Source organism: Humulus lupulus, chromosome 2 (genome assembly GCF_963169125.1).
Source record: "Humulus lupulus chromosome 2, drHumLupu1.1, whole genome shotgun sequence".
NCBI lineage: Eukaryota > Viridiplantae > Streptophyta > Magnoliopsida > Rosales > Cannabaceae > Humulus > Humulus lupulus.
The window spans coordinates 289,105,455-289,124,744 of record NC_084794.1 but is presented as its reverse complement, the minus strand read 5'-3'; the positions used below and the strand labels follow the sequence as shown (position 1 = coordinate 289,124,744).

At 36.8% G+C, this 19,290-nt stretch overlaps 2 protein-coding genes across 2 annotated transcripts; one reads left to right on the top strand and one right to left on the bottom strand.

The window, feature by feature from the left end:
• Positions 1-161: 161 nt before the first annotated feature.
• On the bottom strand, positions 162-2,606 carry LOC133816776 (uncharacterized). The gene is made up of 3 exons (XM_062249094.1): positions 1,642-2,606; positions 471-982; positions 162-386 (listed from the first exon to the last, which is right to left on the bottom strand). Exons 1-3 carry the CDS (start codon positions 2,524-2,526, stop codon positions 245-247), a joined length of 1,539 nt encoding a protein of 512 aa, XP_062105078.1. The 5' UTR covers positions 2,527-2,606; the 3' UTR covers positions 162-244.
• Positions 2,607-17,033: 14,427 nt separating this feature from the next.
• Positions 17,034-18,681, top strand: LOC133819723 (probable glutathione S-transferase). Its single transcript, XM_062253034.1, has 2 exons — positions 17,034-17,383; positions 18,068-18,681. Exons 1-2 carry the CDS (start codon positions 17,066-17,068, stop codon positions 18,443-18,445), a joined length of 696 nt encoding a protein of 231 aa, XP_062109018.1. The 5' UTR covers positions 17,034-17,065; the 3' UTR covers positions 18,446-18,681.
• The last annotated feature ends 609 nt before the right edge of the window (positions 18,682-19,290 follow it).

The window sequence follows — 19,290 nt, the reverse complement described above, 5'->3', positions numbered from 1 at the left end:
TATGAAAATGATATTGCTTGATATTAGCTCGATAACAACCCATGAAAGTTATAAAAAAAATGATAACAGTTAGAAACTGGAGATGTAAAGACCCCGTATACAAGATTATCATGAAGGTAACAAATTTTGATAATTCAATAACAGTTCGATATAGCTTGATATTAGCTCGATAACAGCCCATGAAAGTTATAAAAAAATGTGAACAACAAACTGTACATGTAAAGACCCTGTATATATACAATCATCAAGGTAACAAATTTTGATACCACAAGTCTGTGGTCCACTTGTTCCTGAACACCTCCATATTTTCATCGCAGATAGTTTCCAATGGAAGACCGACCATTAGATGCTCAATATACTTGATAGCATACACACCACAATCCCCGCTGTAAAGAAAAAAGTAAATATTAAGTGCACATTACTATAAATTTAGTTAGAAACAAAATTAGTATGAAGATGATGTTTGTTACCTTCTCTTTGACTGAGGGAGCTCTTGTTTCTGTTTGCGACGCAATGTGAACTGATGCGGCCTATTTCCTGCTGATGGAATCTTCAACATCAAGCTATCAGTAAACAGTTTACTCTGCATTAACAGAGAAGGTAGCATAAAGCACCATGGACTCATAATATCCTCAAGCTTTGCGTCACTAATCACCGAGTTGTCTGAATCGTAAACAGTCAGAGTCCAACTAGAAATGGAAGCCTCAATGGCAAACCATTGTTGTTGTCCATAGTTCTGGCACCAATATACATCCTCAACTCCTCCCCAAGATGCCAGAAACTGCTGCTCGATGCCGGTCAACATGGACATAATGTCAGCATCCCAATAATACTTTGTTTTGTCGGCTGTTTTCTTGAACTGATCATATCGGGCAGGTATCACTTGTGAGAAATAACTGTTCATCACAACTGCATTCTGTCGATATATATTGGGAAAATACTTGCGACGCATACGAAGCATGTGTTCTGCCGCATCAATATGCTGCAAAAGAGAGTACGATAAAAAAATTAGCAAAAACCATCATAAATTGCTGCTGTCGAGCTCCATCGAGCTCACATCGAACTCGTATCGAGCTCACATCGAGCCAGTCTAAAACAGTAAAAAAACAACCTACTTTAACATCCCTATCGAACTACCATCGAACTACTATCGAACTCATATCGAGCTCACATCGAGCAAGCATGAAACAGTAAAGACAACCTATTTTAACGTCCCTATCGAACTCCCTATCGAGCTCCATCGAGCTCACATCGAGCCACTTTGTTAAGGGAATTTTCACTATCGAACTCATATCGAACTCACATCGAGCCCACATCGAGCTACCCTATTTTTAAGGGAAATTTCACTATCGAACTCACATCGAGCTTTTACCATTCCTATCGAACTACTATCGAACTCATATCGAGCTCACATCGAGCCAGTCTAAAACAGTAAAAAAAACCTATTTTAACATACATATCGAACTACTATCAAACTCATATCGATCTCACATCGAGCCAGTATAAAACAGTAAAAAAAAAACAACCTATTTTAACATCCCTATCGAACTACCTATCGAGCTCCATCGAGCTCACATCGAGTCAGTAAAAACAAAACATGTAAAATTGAAAACAGTCCATAACTAGGTATAAATGGCTTACCCCATCATTGAGCCAGGATTGGGGTGTCTTCAACATCAGAAACCACGCTGGACCATGACTCCCAGTCTTTACATCCCGCGGGGTCTTGTTGGGCATGTCTCCAAGAAGCCACTTGCACATTGTCCTATACTGTTTGGGATCTGGCTTCTTGAGAGGGTCCAGCACATGTGTAGCCTCGTCTGCTGGTGCAGCTGCAGCAGTGCGAGGTCTTTTCCTCGTGGGATCCGTATAGTCCTCAAACCAATCTGGCTTGCGTCTTTGGCGTCTAGCCCTCTGAAACTGAACCCCAGCAACATCCTCAGGGTTGACAATAACGACTCCCGGAGTCTCAGCATCAGGTGTCACAATGATGGTAGGAGGCGTCGTTGGATCATCAACATAGTCTAACGGAGTATCCAATGACTCTGACTCTGAATCTTCATTGGAGCCCCTCGGTTTCTCCTTAACAAATGTCAGGATCTGACTGAGTACGTCCAAGATCACTGACTGGTTCTTCAAGAGGGTCTCCTGTCGACCCTCGACTCTGTCCAACCGCTCAATCAAGTCGGCCAGCTCAGGGGCTGAGGTTGAGGCTGAGGCTGGTGTTGGGGTTGGTGTTGGGGCTGACGCTGAGGCTGGGGCTGATGTTGGGGCACAGGTTGAGGCTGGGGCTGAGGTTGGGGCAATAGGAGGGGTGGGACCTGCAACATCCTCCCCCGGGGCAGCATCAACAAATATCTTGGCTGCCTCAACAACCTGAGAAACTTTCTCTGCCATTTTCTCAAAAGTCGCATCCTCCTCCTCATCAGTCTCCGAGGGATCCTGGCCAAGCCCAGGATAAAGGGGAAGATCTCCCTCAGTCAAAGACAAGTAATAGTCTTTTTCTGCTGGCCGAGGCTTCAACATCGGAAGAACAATTAACTGCAAACAACATAAAACATTTGGTTAACTCAAATAATGATAAAAGATAAGCATATAGATAAAAAAAAACATAACTTACATTCTTCTTCAATAATATCGGTGCGATGACGGACTTGGTGAAATCCTTGTTCCTCTGATGCGACCAACTAAGCATCCTCGGGAACATGTTTCCCGAGCTCACAACAAGCTCCACCGCAAGCTGTTGGATAGCCTCATATGCCCAGTACTGTAAGGCGGGGGCATAACCATACATACTGTATTTGGACTCTTGCTGCACCTTGGCATCCTTCTTGGCATCATAATTGGCCTTTTGCTTCACCATGTCCTTCTTACAAGAATGCAATAGCCTCCTATAAGAGTACTTCCCCCATGGATAGCTAAAGAAGTACTCTACATTCTCAACAATTTTTATAATATCTCGCCAAATGTGCAGCTTGCCCTCAATGGCATTCAGAACCCCCTCAACAAACAGACATAGACCAAGCTTGTACACATCTTCCACAACCGTACAAGTCTTGAAAGCATGGTCCACCTGTGACAGCTTTACTTTCTCAGCATCGTTGAAATACTCCTTTATCAACCGGTCGCTGAGATTACGCCCTTCCAACTCTTCTGGTGACGGGAAGGCACTGAAATCCAACCCCGTCACCAGGGCAAACTCTCCCATGCCGAATCTACAAGACTTCGACCCCAAGAAAAAATGCACCTCATCTTCGTTGTTGCTGGCGATTTTCCTCAGCAACAGTTGATGCACCAAGACTCTGGAGAAATTAAACTCCGAAGCCAAAAAGAATTGCTTGAAAGGGGATTCCTTAGCCCTTTCAAGCAGCCCGAGCTCCAAAAACCTGGTCTTAATGTGATTTAAAGTACTACTACCCCGATATGTCACTCGACCAGGAAAGTGATCACTGAACGGAACAAGCAACTTAGGCATCTGTAACAACACATGAAAAAAAAATTGGTAAGAAAATAGAATAAATTTTTTTTCATAAAAACACTGAAATAAGTTGTCATCGAGCTCTATCGATCTCTATTGAGCTATAATCGAGCTGCAACATATCCTATCGAGCAACTATCGAGAAACTATCGAGTTCCATTGAGCAATATCAACAACCTAAATTTATCGAGCCTATCGAGCTAAGAAAAATCTGTCTACATAAATAACCATCGAGCTACAGTATAGTCTAATATCGAACCATTATCGAACCTATCGAGCCCTTGTAATATATACCACATATCCATCGAGCTTATATCGAGCTCCTATCGAGCTTCTATCGAGCCTACTATCGAACCATAATCGATCCTATCGAGTTAGTTTCATAAATTGCCATAGATCTATCGAGCTCCTATCGATCCATCATCAAACTGTTCAAACTACCCCTATCGAGCCTACTATCGAACCATAATCGAACCTATCGAGCCATTGGTTCAAACCCAGAAAAAATTTCCCACAAAATCGGACAACCCATTCCACAAATCACAGATTCAACAACAATACAAAGCAAATATGGACTTAGGTTCAAGATTTTACCTTTGTTTTTTAAACTTTGAAGGAAATATGCTCCGTGGGTCACGGGTTTGACAGAAAAATGGGAGTTTGCAGTGGGTCTCGAGATCGACGGAGAAATGGGAGAAGGTGGGGGCTCGACGGAGATGCGGGCTCGACGGAGATGGGGGCTCGACGGCTCGACGGAGGTGGGGGTTCGATGGTTTTTGGGGGATTTTTGTGAGACTGAGAGAGAGAGAAACCGAGACTGAGAGAGAGAAGGCTGAGGTTGAATGGGAAGGGTATTTTGGGTATGAGATAAAAATTTAGCATTAATTTGAAAATATTATTAGTGTTGGGATTTTTTGATAATATTAGGTATTATTAGACATAAATAATGAAATTTCCCATGTTAATATAAAAAAACTTGACCCCGAAAATCATTTAAAAAATAATTAACTTATTTACTTTTGTCATCGATTAGAAGTTAACATCATGCATGACGTCAATTACATTGTCAGGGAAATAAATTATACTAATGTTTTACCTAATCCGTGATTAATCACAACTCTTTAATTCTTTATAATAATAATAAATAATTAATTGTAAAAATATATGACACATTTCAGTGTCAGTACTCATGGTCAACAATATACAAACATAAAAAATAAATAAATAAGAAATTCTGATGAGAAAGAATAATTTAACAATTTTCTAGATCCAATGACATTCTCACACCATAACCAAAAATTAATGATAATTTTCTTTCAACTATATTCTTTCAGTATAGGGTTGTTACTCGTTTGATATCTTGTTTTGACTGAGTATAATAATTATCATATGGTGTCTTATAATTTAGTTAAGTTTGGACAAATTTGTCATTTAAAAATTATTGACTAAATTTGTGTCTAAATACTATTTTTTACTAATTTTATAATTATTCACAACGAAAAGTATTGTACTTGATCAAAATACAATATTCTAAATACGCATGTTATTGTGTTTTATTTTTTTCTTCCTAATAATTATTCATAACGAAAAGTACCGAACTCGATTAAAATACAATATACTAAATACGCATGTTATTGTGTTTTATTTTTTTCTTCCTAATAATTATTCATAACAAAAAGTACCGTACTCGGTCAAAATACAATATACTAAATACGCATGTTATTGTGTTTTACTTTTTTCTTCCCATCTTACATTCTTCATTTTTTGCTAAAGTGAGCCTTGCATGAACCAAGAGCACACAAATTCATACCAATAAAAAAGACTAATACAACTAAAAAAACACTTCCAAAGAAGAAGTCCACCAAAACAAAACTACGATAATAAACAACTAAAAGGTGAAGACAAAGGGTACACCCGTTAACACACCCTAAGAAATCCAAATATGAAATACAACTAAACAAAAGTTCGAACTAAATCAAAACAACACAACAAGAAACAGATCGTTAAGAGAAACGATTAAACCGACTAAAGAGCTAGGACCTCACGACAAAAGACTACCCTTTGGTGAAAGAAAAAACTGGCCATCAAAAGATAACCTAATTGACCAAGGAAGCTGCCCGAACTCAATCACAATGGAGATCCTTAAGATGGAAACCGTGCCTTGTAGTCATTGAGAATATCATCTCCACATTTGCTCACATCAATCTTGCCGACCAAACTGTAGTAGTGAGCAAATTTTGCAGTATTATGAGTCATATAATTTACTCATCTATCTATCTTTGAACACTCTCAATGACATAATTTGGCACAACACTCCTGGAATTTGTTTTTAATATCACTTAGATTTGGAGCTTCGAACATGGAATTCTTCCTTTGCAACTCATAGGTCTAGGAATCAATAAAAATTATTTATGCTTATAATATGTTTGTTACAAATTTAAGACTATATCAAATTATTTATCCCCACCAAGTGTAAGATAATTTATCCTATACTAAAAAATCGTGGGTTCCACTTTTTAATAGTTTCATCTTTGATCTACGTAACCATTTTTTCGATTAAGATGTCAAATAAATTTTAGTTTTATCGTATTACAATTGCACATTTTTTATTTTATTTTTTGAGGAAACAATTACACATTTCAATAATGGACTTGATATATATATTTTTTAATTAAGTTAATTGATAAGTAAATTAAAATACTAATATTTAAATGATTGTATACTTTAAAATTAATATGATATTTATGTAATCCAATACTATACTAAACATATGTTAGTAATTTATCTCAATTCTAATCCAATGCATTCATATATACTATCCAATCCTATGCACCAAGTGGACTCATCATGGAATACTAAGCCCTGGAGAATTAATGCTAGTTTCTTTTTCGTTTTATTTTTAAATAAATGTTATTAAACAATTAAACTATACATTATTATATCATCAAATGATCCATATTTAAACTAAATCTAATACATCCAATGTAAATAAACGATCAAGATCAATTGCTTTAATCAAGTAATAATAAAGTAATAATAGTTCAAAATTTGACTTGTTCAATGTTTTAGTTTGATTTGAATACCTCGAAGGCGGTCACCTAATAAATAAAAAACTAAGATAATTAATAGATAATTTTCCAGCTATATACATATATAAATTGGCATTTTTTACATATAAAATAAAGCACTAAAAACAACTTAGTTAGTTTGAAGAGAAGATGGAAGATGAGGTGCAATTACATGGAGCATGGGACATCCCTTTCACTACAAGGGTAATATGGGCATACCCTACAAATACATAGAAGAAAATCTCTCTATATAATTGTTAGGCCCAAAATATTCTGTCCAAATATATTTCTTTTTGTAGATTAGTGAAATGGTGTGTTTCACCGGGTAAGAGACAGAAGTATTCAGAAACCACAGAACAGAGGCAAACCCTATGTCTGGCCTCTGCGGATTGAGTTTGTAAGAAGGCATTTTTGGCGGAAATTCTGTTATGTGGATGGCCAATCAGGGAGTCCTTCTCATGTTGGTGCGTCTTATCCTTTTCTATAAATAGCATAAATTGAGATTCATTTGGGGATATTGACTTATAAGCGTCAGAGTGTCTTTCTTGCAAGGTCCTCCAGACGAATCAACGATTATTGGAGATCCTAGTTTGATTGGAGAATCGACGAGATGTCAAAGAATACTTTTAGAAATAGAAAGATCAAAATTGTTGCACTAACAATAATAATAGTCATTTGCTCTTAAAATACAACCCGAGTTCACAAGAAGGTCCAGGTCCCTGTCCTTGTTCATGCTCATAAACCCATTTGTGAGTCCATGATCATTGTCCAACACCTTGATGCCACGTGGCCACATAACTATCCTTTGATTCCTAATGACCTTTATCAAAGAACCATGGCTCTACTTTTGGGTTAAATTTGCTGAAGATAAGGCATATTTGTTTATTTTATACAACTACGCACTCCTTTGAACTACTCTATATATGTTTATTGCATCAACAAAATTAACAACTTCAAACAAGTGTCTCTCATCAAGGAAAATCTTCATGATTGTGATAAACTCTTGTTCTTTTTAAAGGGCATTGTCGGACAAAATTTACTAGCATCTAATTAATTTTAAGTAATAAATGAATTCATTGGTATAAGAGAAATTTGTGAAAGTAGCTTTTTTTGTTTTTTTTAGTGATTTTGCATTCTGTCCTACTTTTGATAATTTTTTGTAAAATAATATTTGTTTAATATTCGACTAGTTATCTAAATTTTTCAACCAACTATCTAAAATTTTCGACTACTTATCTAAATTTTTAACTAGCTGTCTAAATTATGAGAAGTCATTTTGCAAAGAATTATTAAAATTAAGCTAAAATACCAAATAACTTTACAAATAAGTAATTTTACCAAGGGATCCATCATGTAAATACTTATATATATAGTTTTGTATTTTGTCTACCATTAAGGTGTTCCTGCTATAAGTTAGTTAGACAAACTAACGAATCAATAAACCCAGCAATTTCTCACACCAATCTGCACGACTTACATACTCAGAATTGCGTGACTTACGATCATACAGGATAGATTGCTAGATATATTAACTCGAAGGTTAATCTAAAAACTTATAACAGTAGTTGCCTTTAGATATGATCCATATTGCATGCTATCTCTACTTCGGAAATCTCTGAAGGAAGGATTTAGAAGAACATTTTTGATAATAAACACTCTAGTATTTTATTGCTTCGAAATTCTCTGATTTTTACAAGGGGGAATGGTGGCCTTATATAGCCACATCCTTCAGCAAACAAACAAACTTAACCAAACCACAAACTTAACCCATCCTAGTCAAAACCAACCATGGTTGGGATAGGATAAGGGATAAGATAGGATTCCCCGACAAAGACAAAAGCATAGGTAAGGGATAAGATTCCCCGACAAAGACAAAAGGCTAAACAACAAAGGGATAAGATTCCCCGACAAAGACAAAAGGCTAAACAACAAAACCTTATGGCTGAAATAGTTATTTAAATATTGTCTCATGACTAATTTCATAGTCAGAGTCATATGCTGGGTCTTCATGAAGTGGGTTCCATCCTGTCGATTCTTCATCCTCGTCACTGCCAGCTGGAGGACAGGCGTCGTATTCTGTGTACATCACGTTCCATTCGTCCCCTGTGTAATGGAAGAGATAGGGGTCTTGCAAATCTGCAGATTCAGCATATGGGTTTTGTGAATCTTCAAAGTAGTCATTTCTCCGCAAAACTACCCCTTCAGTATCGGTCAATTTGTACAGAGACGGATATTTTTGTTCTAGTGTTTCTTCGAGTTTGGTGACCTGATCTGCTTCATTTTTTGACAGATGGAAGGCTTCAAGGGCCCTTGTTATTTTGCGAGTATAATCGGATGGGAATGTCTCCCAAGGAGCATCGTCTTCTGGTTTGGGCCACAGTTCCGGAGGTATAATCTGGTTTTTCTCAAACAGACTCTTTTGGATGTCCATGTACTCTTGGCCTCCAAGACCACATAATGGTTCTTCTTTTGACCCGTAGACTTCGAATATTGGATTGGTAACTATATTCTGTTCTGCATCGAGCTTGGCATTGATGCTAAGGAAGAGAACAGTATAACAGTTCATTAGGCTGGCAACATTTGGGCCTGGTGGATAGATGAAAGTGGGCTTGTTATTTTGGACCTTTTTCCATTCTGCTGATAAGACCTTTTTCCATTCTTCCAGTGGGGCAAACCAGGACAAAATATCCATTTGGACTTGGTAGGCTGGCTTGAACCTTTCTTGGTCCAAGAATGATTTTATGGACGTGTGTAAGGCCATAGTTTGTACTTCGACAGCTATGGTGAAGACACTAGCTAGGTACCAGAAAATGTGGGCTATCGGGTTTGGTGTGAAGATAGCATCTCGGAGAGGTAGGATTTGGGCAAATGGATACTTTGGATGGATTCCAAAGTCATTTTGTATGGAAGGTCCAAGCTTGGAGATCATGAGATTCTGGATGAAGATTGCTCTGTGGGTTGCTCTTTCTCTGGCTGATTTTTTGGATTTTTTTGAAAGGATCTTCTTTGCATCCCGGGGAAAAGATTGGGTGTGTGTGATAGAAGAGGAAGAGGCCATCATGAATATGATTGGGATTATAAGTGGTGATTTTTGGATGGCAATGGGGATAGTTTTTGGTGAGTATCCTGAGGCTAGATTTATAGCGGGGGGTGACCTGGATAAGAAATCAGCTATAGTATTGTTTTTGCCTTGAATGTGCTTAATGTCAAAAGAGTAGTTGTCAAACCAAACTGCTAATCTCAACAGTTGGCCATTTGTCGTTTTGCTCTTTTTTAGGCTAAGCATTCCTTTTGACGCGGCAAAGTCTGTTTCTACCAAGAAATGGTGCCCTATCAGATGGAATTCAAATTTTGTGATGCCCATCTTTATCGCCAATAATTCTTTCAGGGTAGAGTGATAATGGAGCTGAGAATCTTTGAAGTAGCCGCTCTTGTATCCACATATTTTTCTTTTCCCTGTCTTGTCTTGTTCAAGTAGGACCGCTCCCCAATACCGATCACTAGCATCTGTCTGTAGGATTCTTTTCCCGTCAGAAGGAATCTGCAGAGGTGGTAGTGTTTGCATTATCTCTTTTAGCTTTTTGACTGCTACAGTTTGCTCCTGTGACCATGGTGGAGTCTGCTTTTTAAGCATGTCGCTGAGAGGTCTTGTCAGTTCCGAGAGTCGCGGGACAAAATCACGTAAATAGTTTACAATCCCTAGGAACTGTTGAATTTGCACCTTTGTGAAGTCCTTTTCGGGAAATTTTAGCAACTCTTGGGCTATATGTGGTTGAGCTTCATATTGGCCTTTGACTAGCTTCATCCCCAGAAAGTCAATTTGGGCTTGTCCGATGATCATCTTCTTTTCAGATAGCATGACCCCATGGGCTTCTGTGAGAGATATGAACTGGGCCAGAAGATTTTGATGGGCTTGCTCATCTTGTGAGAAGAGCAATATGTCATCAATGTATATTAGGGCCTGATCTAGAATAGGGCCATAGATTTTAGTCATGGCCTTTTGGAACAGTGATGGAGCTGTTTTGAGTCCGAAGGGAAGAACAGTCCATTGATAATGGTGGTTCGGTATGCAGAAGGCCGTTTTGGGCCTATCTTCTTCTTTAATACCTAACTGCCAAAACCCTGCCTTGAGGTCAAATTTAGAAAATATTTGGGCCTTCGACAAGCTCGCAAATAGAGAATTTTTATTTGGTAGGGGGAATTTGTCGTCTGCCAAAAATTCATTCAAAGGCTTATAATTGATGACCAACCTCTGTTTTCCTCGAGCCTGTTCTGATCTCTTGTTGACGTAGAAAGCATGGCATGCCCATGGAGAGGTTGTTGGTTCGACCAGTCCTTGTTGTTGTAGTTCTTTGCATTCTTCAGTTGCCATTTTCTGATGCTCTGGGTTCATACCCCGGTGGCTTGCCTTGGTAGGGTTAATGTCTTCGTTGAGCTTAAATGGTAAACTGATAAAGAACTGATGATTTTTCCAAAGAGGGTGGTCACATTTCTGGAGGAATTCAGCATGATTTGTGGCACACGAGTTTTCTATGAGTCTTTGTTTGACTTTAGAGAATGGGTCAGGAGGCATGAGAAAATAGTTTGGGATGGATTCCCATGGAGAAAAATGTTGTTTGTAACCAAGGCCACCAGGAAGAATTCTCAAACCCCTTTTCTTAGTGTAGACATCAAACCCAATGATTAAATCTTTTCCTGGTAATTTTGAACCAATTACTCTATGAATAATAGAGCATCCTGGGAAGAACTGTAATTTGATCGGTTTACTGATGAGCTCTGTGCAGAAGATGTTTCCGTTTGCAGCGTGGAAGTATTGCTTCTCTTTCCTCCAATATTCTGGAGGGAGAACATCAGGGTTCATCATGGTGTATGATGCTCCTGTGTCGAAGAAGGCTGCTACTTTGACTGGCCGAGCATACTTTGTAGGGAGGATCTGCATAGAGATGATTGGTGATGGTTGTATTGTATTGATTGCTGCCATGTGGTAGAACTCATCTGGGATCTTCTGCTGTTCGAACGCACATAGGGATTCTGAATTGATCTCGTCATCAGTAGAGAAGATAGATTCCAGATCATTTTCTTCGAGCGATATGCCCGTTTTTTGTTGAATGTGGGTGATCAGTTTGGCGGTTTTCCCTTTGGGGCATTGCTTGGCATAATGTCCCTTCTCACCACAGATAAAACATCTGTCAGACTTTTTCCTGAAAGAGCGTTTCCTCCTTAGAAACTTGAAGGAGCGGCGTTCTTTTCCCCTTGAGGACTTAAAGGTCCTAAAGGTTTTAAACCTTTTGCTGTGTTTCCTTTTTTCTGGACGACAGGAACATGCTGATTCTGACTGGCATTTGATTCGTAGTCCCTTTTGGCTGCAAACCTTTCCAAGCTTCTTGGATTGTTTCATAAATTCTTGGATAAATTTATGCTGAGAGCACATCTTCTCCAACGCCTTTAGAGCTAGTTGATAAATTTCTCCAATCGTGGCATCAGCTAAGGTTCTTCCTGTTCCCGAGAGAAGTCTGAAGGTTTCTTCTCCTAGTGGTTCTGGTATAGAAGAGAGGAATGCCTGTTTTAGATTTGGGTCATCAATTCCACCTATTTGGTAGAATCGTTGAGTCATCTTTTTGTAATGCTTTTCCAAATCTCTCTTATCCATTGAACAACACTTTAGTTTAAAGAATTCTGCGCGAAGTCTTTCAGTGACTTAAGCATCTTGTCCGTAGAACTCAACATACAGGTAGGTCAGGGCATTTGTGACAGATGGAAGTTGCAAGAACGTCATTTGCCTGTAATCGCCCAGACTTGTCCACCAATCTTGTAGGGTGCCTGTAAAACGGGAAACAAAGCTGAGGAGAATTGTTCCTGTCTGTGCTTCCGGTCTTTGTGATTCTAGGCTGAGCCATGCTTGAAACTCCTGGAACCTTTCGTGCCATCTTGATGGAGGGAGATCATCTAAAGTAAAAGTTTGAAAATTTGAACCTTTACTTTTCCGTTTTGGGGGAACATGTGGTGTTGTTGATTCATTTCCACTTTCGTCTTCGCCTGTGATAATTGGTTCAGTCTGTGAGTTTGATTCAGCTGGTTGCACCATCAGATGTGGAAATGTTTCATCATCATCGCTAGACAAAGTTTTACTGGATAAGCTTCCGGAGTCACTCAGTATGGAATCCTCAGAAGTTGAGCTTATTTCTTCAGACCAGTCACCCGAAGAATTGTCCGAACTAGTCGAAGAACTTTGTCCCTCTGAGTCCGCTGAGTCCGTTTCACTATCTGCGATGTGGAGAGTGCTTGTATGGCGAATCATTCGTGACAAAGGGTTTACGGCTGGATGAACCATAAGTTGTTCGGGTTCCTCTGTCATTTGGCTTGGTGATTCTTTTTTCTTTCCCTTTTTTAACTTCTGTTGTTGGTTTTCATCAAGCATGCGCCTCAATCTTACAACCGAGTCTTCTTGTACAGATCCGGTAATAGGAAAAGGCTGAGAGGTTTTTGGTATTGTAGCAAACTTCCAAGGGACTGGCGTCGTAGCCATCCCGAACGGGGACGAAGTTCCCAAGTAGCTGGTTGAAGGTGCCGTTGTTGGTCCTTGTTGGCAGAACCTGTTCTTGAGGGATTCATATTGGGTTTTGAGGCTCTTCATCTCAGCTTCTTTTGCTAGAAATACTGGCATCGGAACTGAGTTTGCTTTGATGATAGCTAGAAGTTCTTCATGAGTTTGTTGGATCTTTGCAGTGAGTTTGTCAATGACAGTATTTTGGGATTGTTTTACTGCCGTTTCTATTCTGGTGTTTTGTAACTCAACTTGTTTCAAGACCTTATTTTGGACAATCATGTTTTCTGATTGCCAATTGAGAACTTCTTCGGCCGGAGATATCCTTTTAAGGGTCCCGTCTGCATTTCTGGTTGTAGGGTTTTGAACTTTTGGTTGGTGAGAGACTGTTCCTTGGTCATCTTGCTTGTCAAACTTCTTAAGTGGAGGGAAATTTGACTCATAATCAGCGGTAGTCATCATACATACTTGTGGAATTTGTTGGAACTGATTTTGAGTAGGAAAAGCTTCGCCATGATGTTGCATCCATTTTGCCGCCTTTTTATAGCATGGCAAAATGTTCTTTTGGGGAGCCGAAAGTGGAGGCTCTTGGGAGCCCGTGGGCGGAAGCTCAATGTTCCATCCGGTTGGTTCTGGAGGAGAGTCAGGTAAGCCTTTGGGAGTAGAATACTTGACTATATAGTCAAACTTTCTAGAGGGTTGGCCTAACAATCCTATTTCCTTGTCTCCTTGAATTAGCTGCTGCTTAAGTCGTTCTCAGACGTTGTTTTGGCTTTGGAAGGTCTTCTTCTGATCTTAGGCAACTTTTGCAGTCGCAAACATCCCAATACTTATGTCCATCTGAAGATTCAAAAGCATAAATAGGACTGCCTTGAGAATCGAAAGACTGGATTTCCACATCAGCTGGTGTGACAGATGTCATCATATACTGGGTGGTAAAGCAACTGGGAGCCTTGGTCTGAGTTCTGTCAAAAATTATTTCGACAGAGCCATCTTCTCGTTTATGATAAGATGGTTCAGTAAGAGTCTGGACCGCTTTTTGAGGTTGATGGAGCATCTCATAATTTGTTATCCATGAACTAGGCAAAATCTTCATAAGATCATCTGTAGAGATTTGCCTTGGAATATGAGTGCATGTTGGAACTTGGGTAGAGTCCACTGTGACCAGTAATGCTTCGTCAGCTGTTGGCAAGGAAAGATCTAGAGCGTGATCTTGGAGTCTGTACGCCATCTGGTAGTGAAGGGTAGCTCCAATAGAGGTGAGATCTTGGTCAATCCCAGAGAGTTGGACCTCTACTTTAAAAGCATCAGTTAAGCGGTTGTCCTTGAGAGACATATTAAAGTTAGTTTGATAAGTGTTTTAAGTTTGCTTTTATATACTTATGCTTAGATTAATTGAAAAGCAATCAAAATTTCATTAAATATATATTTAAGTACTTGAAACAAAACACAAAATACATAATACCCCAAACAAAACCAAATTCAATATTTATCTGATGATCAGGTAATAGAATTTTCTGCTCAAAGATGCCTTGACCTTTTACATAATTATATATTTAATTGTTAATTAAAGGGTACATTTGGCAATCATGTTACATTGATTATTATAGTAGCTAATTAAAACTAAACACACATAAATTTCTTACTTATAAAAAAAAAAGGTACACACTGTAGAAGAGTGGATTTTGAAGAGCCTAGTGTGAATGCCCTGAGACTAGTATTTTTATGAGTAATTTCAAAGTACTATTAGATAAGATCAAGTTATTAATATATAGTTATAGGACATTTTTTCTATAGGGGCTTCACTTTAAGTCCTACTGGTAGGGCTCTCAGTGTTTTTTGATCCGTGAACAGTTTTCGGTGTGACTTTTTTTTATGACCATGTATATTGTAGTTATTTAGAACATCCTGCAAACTTTCAGAAATTTCCGAATAGTTTACAGTATCGAAAACTAGGTTCAAACATGTTATTTTCCACGTGCATAAAAAAAATTAGTCACGCGTGCAACAACATGTTTGAATCTAGTTTTTAGTACTGTAAACTATTCAGAATTTTCTGAAAATTTGCAGGATGCTCTAAATAGCTACAATATACATGGTCATAAAAAAAAGTCGCGCCGAAAACTGTTCACGGGTTGAGAACACTGAGAACCCTACCGGTAGGGCTTAAACTGAAGCCCCTATAAGAGAATTCCCCTATAATTATATATCACATAGTATTTTAATATATATATATATATATGTATATATAAACAGGGGAATTCTCCTATAGGGGCTTCACTTTAAGCCCTACCGGTAGGGTTCTCAGTGTTTACAACTCGTGAACAGTTTTAGGCGCGATTTTTTTTATGACCGTGTATATTGCAGCTATTTAGAGTATCCTGCAAATTTTCAGAAAATTCCGAATAGTTTACAGTACCGAAAACTAGGTTCAAACATGTTGTTGCACTCGTGACTAATTTTTTTTATGCGCGTGGAAAATAACATGTTTGAACCTAGTTTTCGGTACTGTAAACTATTCAGAATTTTCTAAAAATTTGCAGGATGCTCTAAATAGCTACAATATACACAGTCATAAAAAAAATTCGCGCCGAAAACTGTTTACGGGTCGAGAAACACTGAGAGCCCTACCGATAGGGCTTAAAGTGAAACATCTATATAAGAATTGTCCTATATAAATATATATATATATATCTTTGTGTAAAAAATATGTGTTTAATTAGCATATCCAAAAGAAAGTCAACACTACATCTGGTGTATTTGCCATCAAACATGCTAAGGGGCATAATTAGTGTCTAACACCATAAAAATTTGACATATTTTGATTGATGTAATCAAATATCGGGTCCCATATATTTGAATTTAATATGTATTATGAGGTATCGCTAACCAACCACAGAGTGTCACCTCATGTGGTGTTGAACACCTTAAGATGCCAAATAACAGCACTCCAATAATAAATATATGGTTTAATTTCTCTTGTTATCAATTGTTGGGATACTGTCGGCGATAATACCCAATTTTTTTTCAAAAGTTACATTTTAATACCCAATTCTTATTTTTTGGGGTAATAATACCTAAAACTATAATTTTGGTGCATTCGTTAGTACTCACCATTGACTGCCTGTTAAGTACTCACGAGACACATTTTTATTAGTCTGATTGGCGGCGATAATACCCAAATCTTTTCAAAAGTTACACTTTAATACCTATTTTTTTTTTGCAGTAATACATAAATCTACAATTTTTGTGTAACCGTTAGTACTCACCGTTAATTGCCTGTTAAATATCAACATGACACATGAATTTTGAGATGATTGTAGACCAAATTATTTAAAATTTTAAAATATTATAAAAATTATTTAAAATTTTAAAATATCTAAAAGATTATTAAAAACTAATTAATAATATTGATTTTTAATAATCGTGTAGATATTTTAAAATTTAAAATAATTTTTATAATATTTAAAAAATTTAAGGATATTGGCGGCGATAATACCTAAATTTACGAGTATAAAATGTGTCACGTAAATACTTAATGAATAATTAATAATGAGTACTAACAGTTACACCAAAATTATAAATTTATGTATTATTACCGATAAAAATAAGTATTAGAGTATAACTTTTAAATATTTATTTTAGTATTATCGCCCGTTATATCCTCCATTGTTTTCATAGGGGTCCCTTGCCATTAATTTCTCGCCTTTGATCGAGGTGTCATGCCACATTAATTAATTGTAGTAGCTAAGACCAAGGAGTTAAATAAAGAATCAATTGTTTTAATAATAGTATTATTATTAAGCTTATAAAAATCTTAAATTCAAACTTTGACTCGTTCAACCACAATCAATATTGTAATGTTATCCAATTAATTAATTATAAGTCACTTTCCCAATGAACACAATTATTGTATATAAATATCTTGAAGTTCATACAAGTATTTCTAAGACATAATTTGAGTGTTTTTGAGATATGGATAATGAAGATGTGAAGTTACATGGGTTTTGGGATAGTCCCTTTAGCAGCAGGGTGATATGGGCTCTGAAACTAAAGGGCATACCCTACGAATACATTGAAGAAAATCTTCAAACCAAGAGTGAGTTGCTTTTGAAGTACAACCCAGTTCACAAGAAGGTACCAGTGCTTGTTCATGGTGGCAAAATCATCTGTGAGTCGATGATCATCGTCCAATACATCGACGACATGTGGCCACATATCCACCCTTTGCTTCCTAAGGACCCTTATCGAAGAGCCCAAGCTCGTTTTTGGCTCACTTATTGTGAAGACAAGGTAAATATTCAATGAACTCAATTATTGAAATTGTTTATGATATTATTCTTTTAGATTTTAAAATTTATTTCTTAGTTTAAAATTAGTAGATTTGTTCCCCCCAAAAAAGAAGATTATATCAATAAAGGTCTCCAAATTTTATGAAAAATATCACTTAAGTCACTAAATTTTATTTTGTATCATCGAAATCCCAAAATTGATTAAATATGTATCACATAGGCCATTTTTGTTGGAAAACAATACCTAAATTGTACATCGAAAAGTGATTTATGGCCTAATTAATTATAAAAAAATTAATTAGGTCATAAATCACTTCTATTGCTCATTGTTCATTATAAGTATTGTATATCAATAAAAATAAATTATATATGTGATATACAATTAGTAAGTCTAAAGACTTAAGTGATACAAAATAAAATTTGAGGAACCTAAGTAATACTTTTTTATAAAGATCGGGGGCTATGCCTATACAAACTCCAAAAAAAAAGAATAACATCAAGGACGGAGGTAGATTCTAATTTCAAGGCGGGGCCAAAAGATAATAATTTTTAAGAAACTATCATAAAAAAAATCTATACAATATTATTAATTTCTTATTGTCCTCTTGTGAATATTATTGGTTATTATACTACAACTTATCATTATTATTATCTTTATGGTTTTTATTATTATTATCATATATAGGTCGATTTGATTTGGAAAGTGTTCACAACAATCGGTGAAGAACAAGAGAAATATAAGGAGTGGTCAGAGATGATGAGAACTATAGAAAATGAGGCTTTGGTGATGATGAATGTGGAGGCTAATAAGAAGTATTTCTTGGGAGAAGAAGAGATTGGAATAGTGGACATTAGCTTTGGATTTATGGCTGATTGGCTTGAAGTGACTGAAGAAGTGCTTGGAGAGAGGTTGCTTGAGGCTCAAGCATTCCCTAGGTTGCACTCATGGATTCAAAATTTCAAACAACATCCTTGCATCAGCCAAAATTTTCCTCCTCGTCACGAAATGTTTCTCCATTTTAAGGCTATAAGGGAAAAGGTCCTCCTAGGTGCTACTTATTAAGATGTATTCTAAATTGCAAAATCACACTTATAAATATGTTGATGAACTTAAATTATGCCTTTTGTTGTATTTTATGATCTTTCGATGCAAGTTTTATCGGTCGCGTCAATTGAGTCATTAGGCAAAAAAGACGCAACTCAATATTGATATATGAAACTATATGGTATCCAATATCGAGATTTATGTATTTTATTTTAAATTTGAATAAGTGAGATCTGATTTTAAATTACTTCGATTACATTTGTTGTATCATGTGATATTGAACACCTTAGAATATAAAATACCATATAATTATATTTATACATAATCGATCGTGTGATTTAGAATATGATCAAATTAAATATATGCTACGTAAGTATATAAGAATATTTGCAATATAAATAATTAATTTTTTTTGTTTGTTAAGTGCTACACTTAATACCCAATTATTATTATTATTATTAACTTTTTACGGAAAAAAATATTTACAAAGTGTCGTTCCTACCTACTTCATTAATTAGAATATTTGCAATAACATTGGTGTCACACATCACAACTTTCGTTGGGGTGAAATCAAAATAAATAATTTTTGTACATTTTGTTGTAAAATCTTGGGTATTTTATGGAATTTGGTAGTTCTCACAATTTTTTTTTTCCTCTAATGGAGTTCTCTCACAAATATCTAAAACCATACATAAGTGGGCAAAACCTTCATTAAATCCAATGCATATAACTTTGAAGAATGAACCATAATATATGTTGGACGAATATTTTCCAAGGCCTTCACTATAAGTTTTACTGGTAGAGCCTTTAGTGTTCTCAACCCATGAAGATTTTTTGGTACGATTTTTTTATGACCGTGTATA

Excerpts from the sequence above, each read along its gene's own strand:
- LOC133816776 (XM_062249094.1), bottom strand. The coding sequence starts at position 2,526 with ATGTTGAAGCCTCGGCCAGCAGAAAAAGACTATTACTTGTCTTTGACT. Across the intron at positions 983-1,641 it reads AATCCTGGCTCAATGATGGG|CATATTGATGCGGCAGAACA; the intron begins GTAAGCCATTTA and ends TCTCTTTTGCAG. Across the intron at positions 387-470 it reads CTCCCTCAGTCAAAGAGAAG|CGGGGATTGTGGTGTGTATG; the intron begins GTAACAAACATC and ends TTTTCTTTACAG.
- LOC133819723 (XM_062253034.1), top strand. The coding sequence starts at position 17,066 with ATGGATAATGAAGATGTGAAGTTACATGGGTTTTGGGATAGTCCCTTT. Across the intron at positions 17,384-18,067 it reads TCACTTATTGTGAAGACAAG|GTCGATTTGATTTGGAAAGT; the intron begins GTAAATATTCAA and ends TATCATATATAG.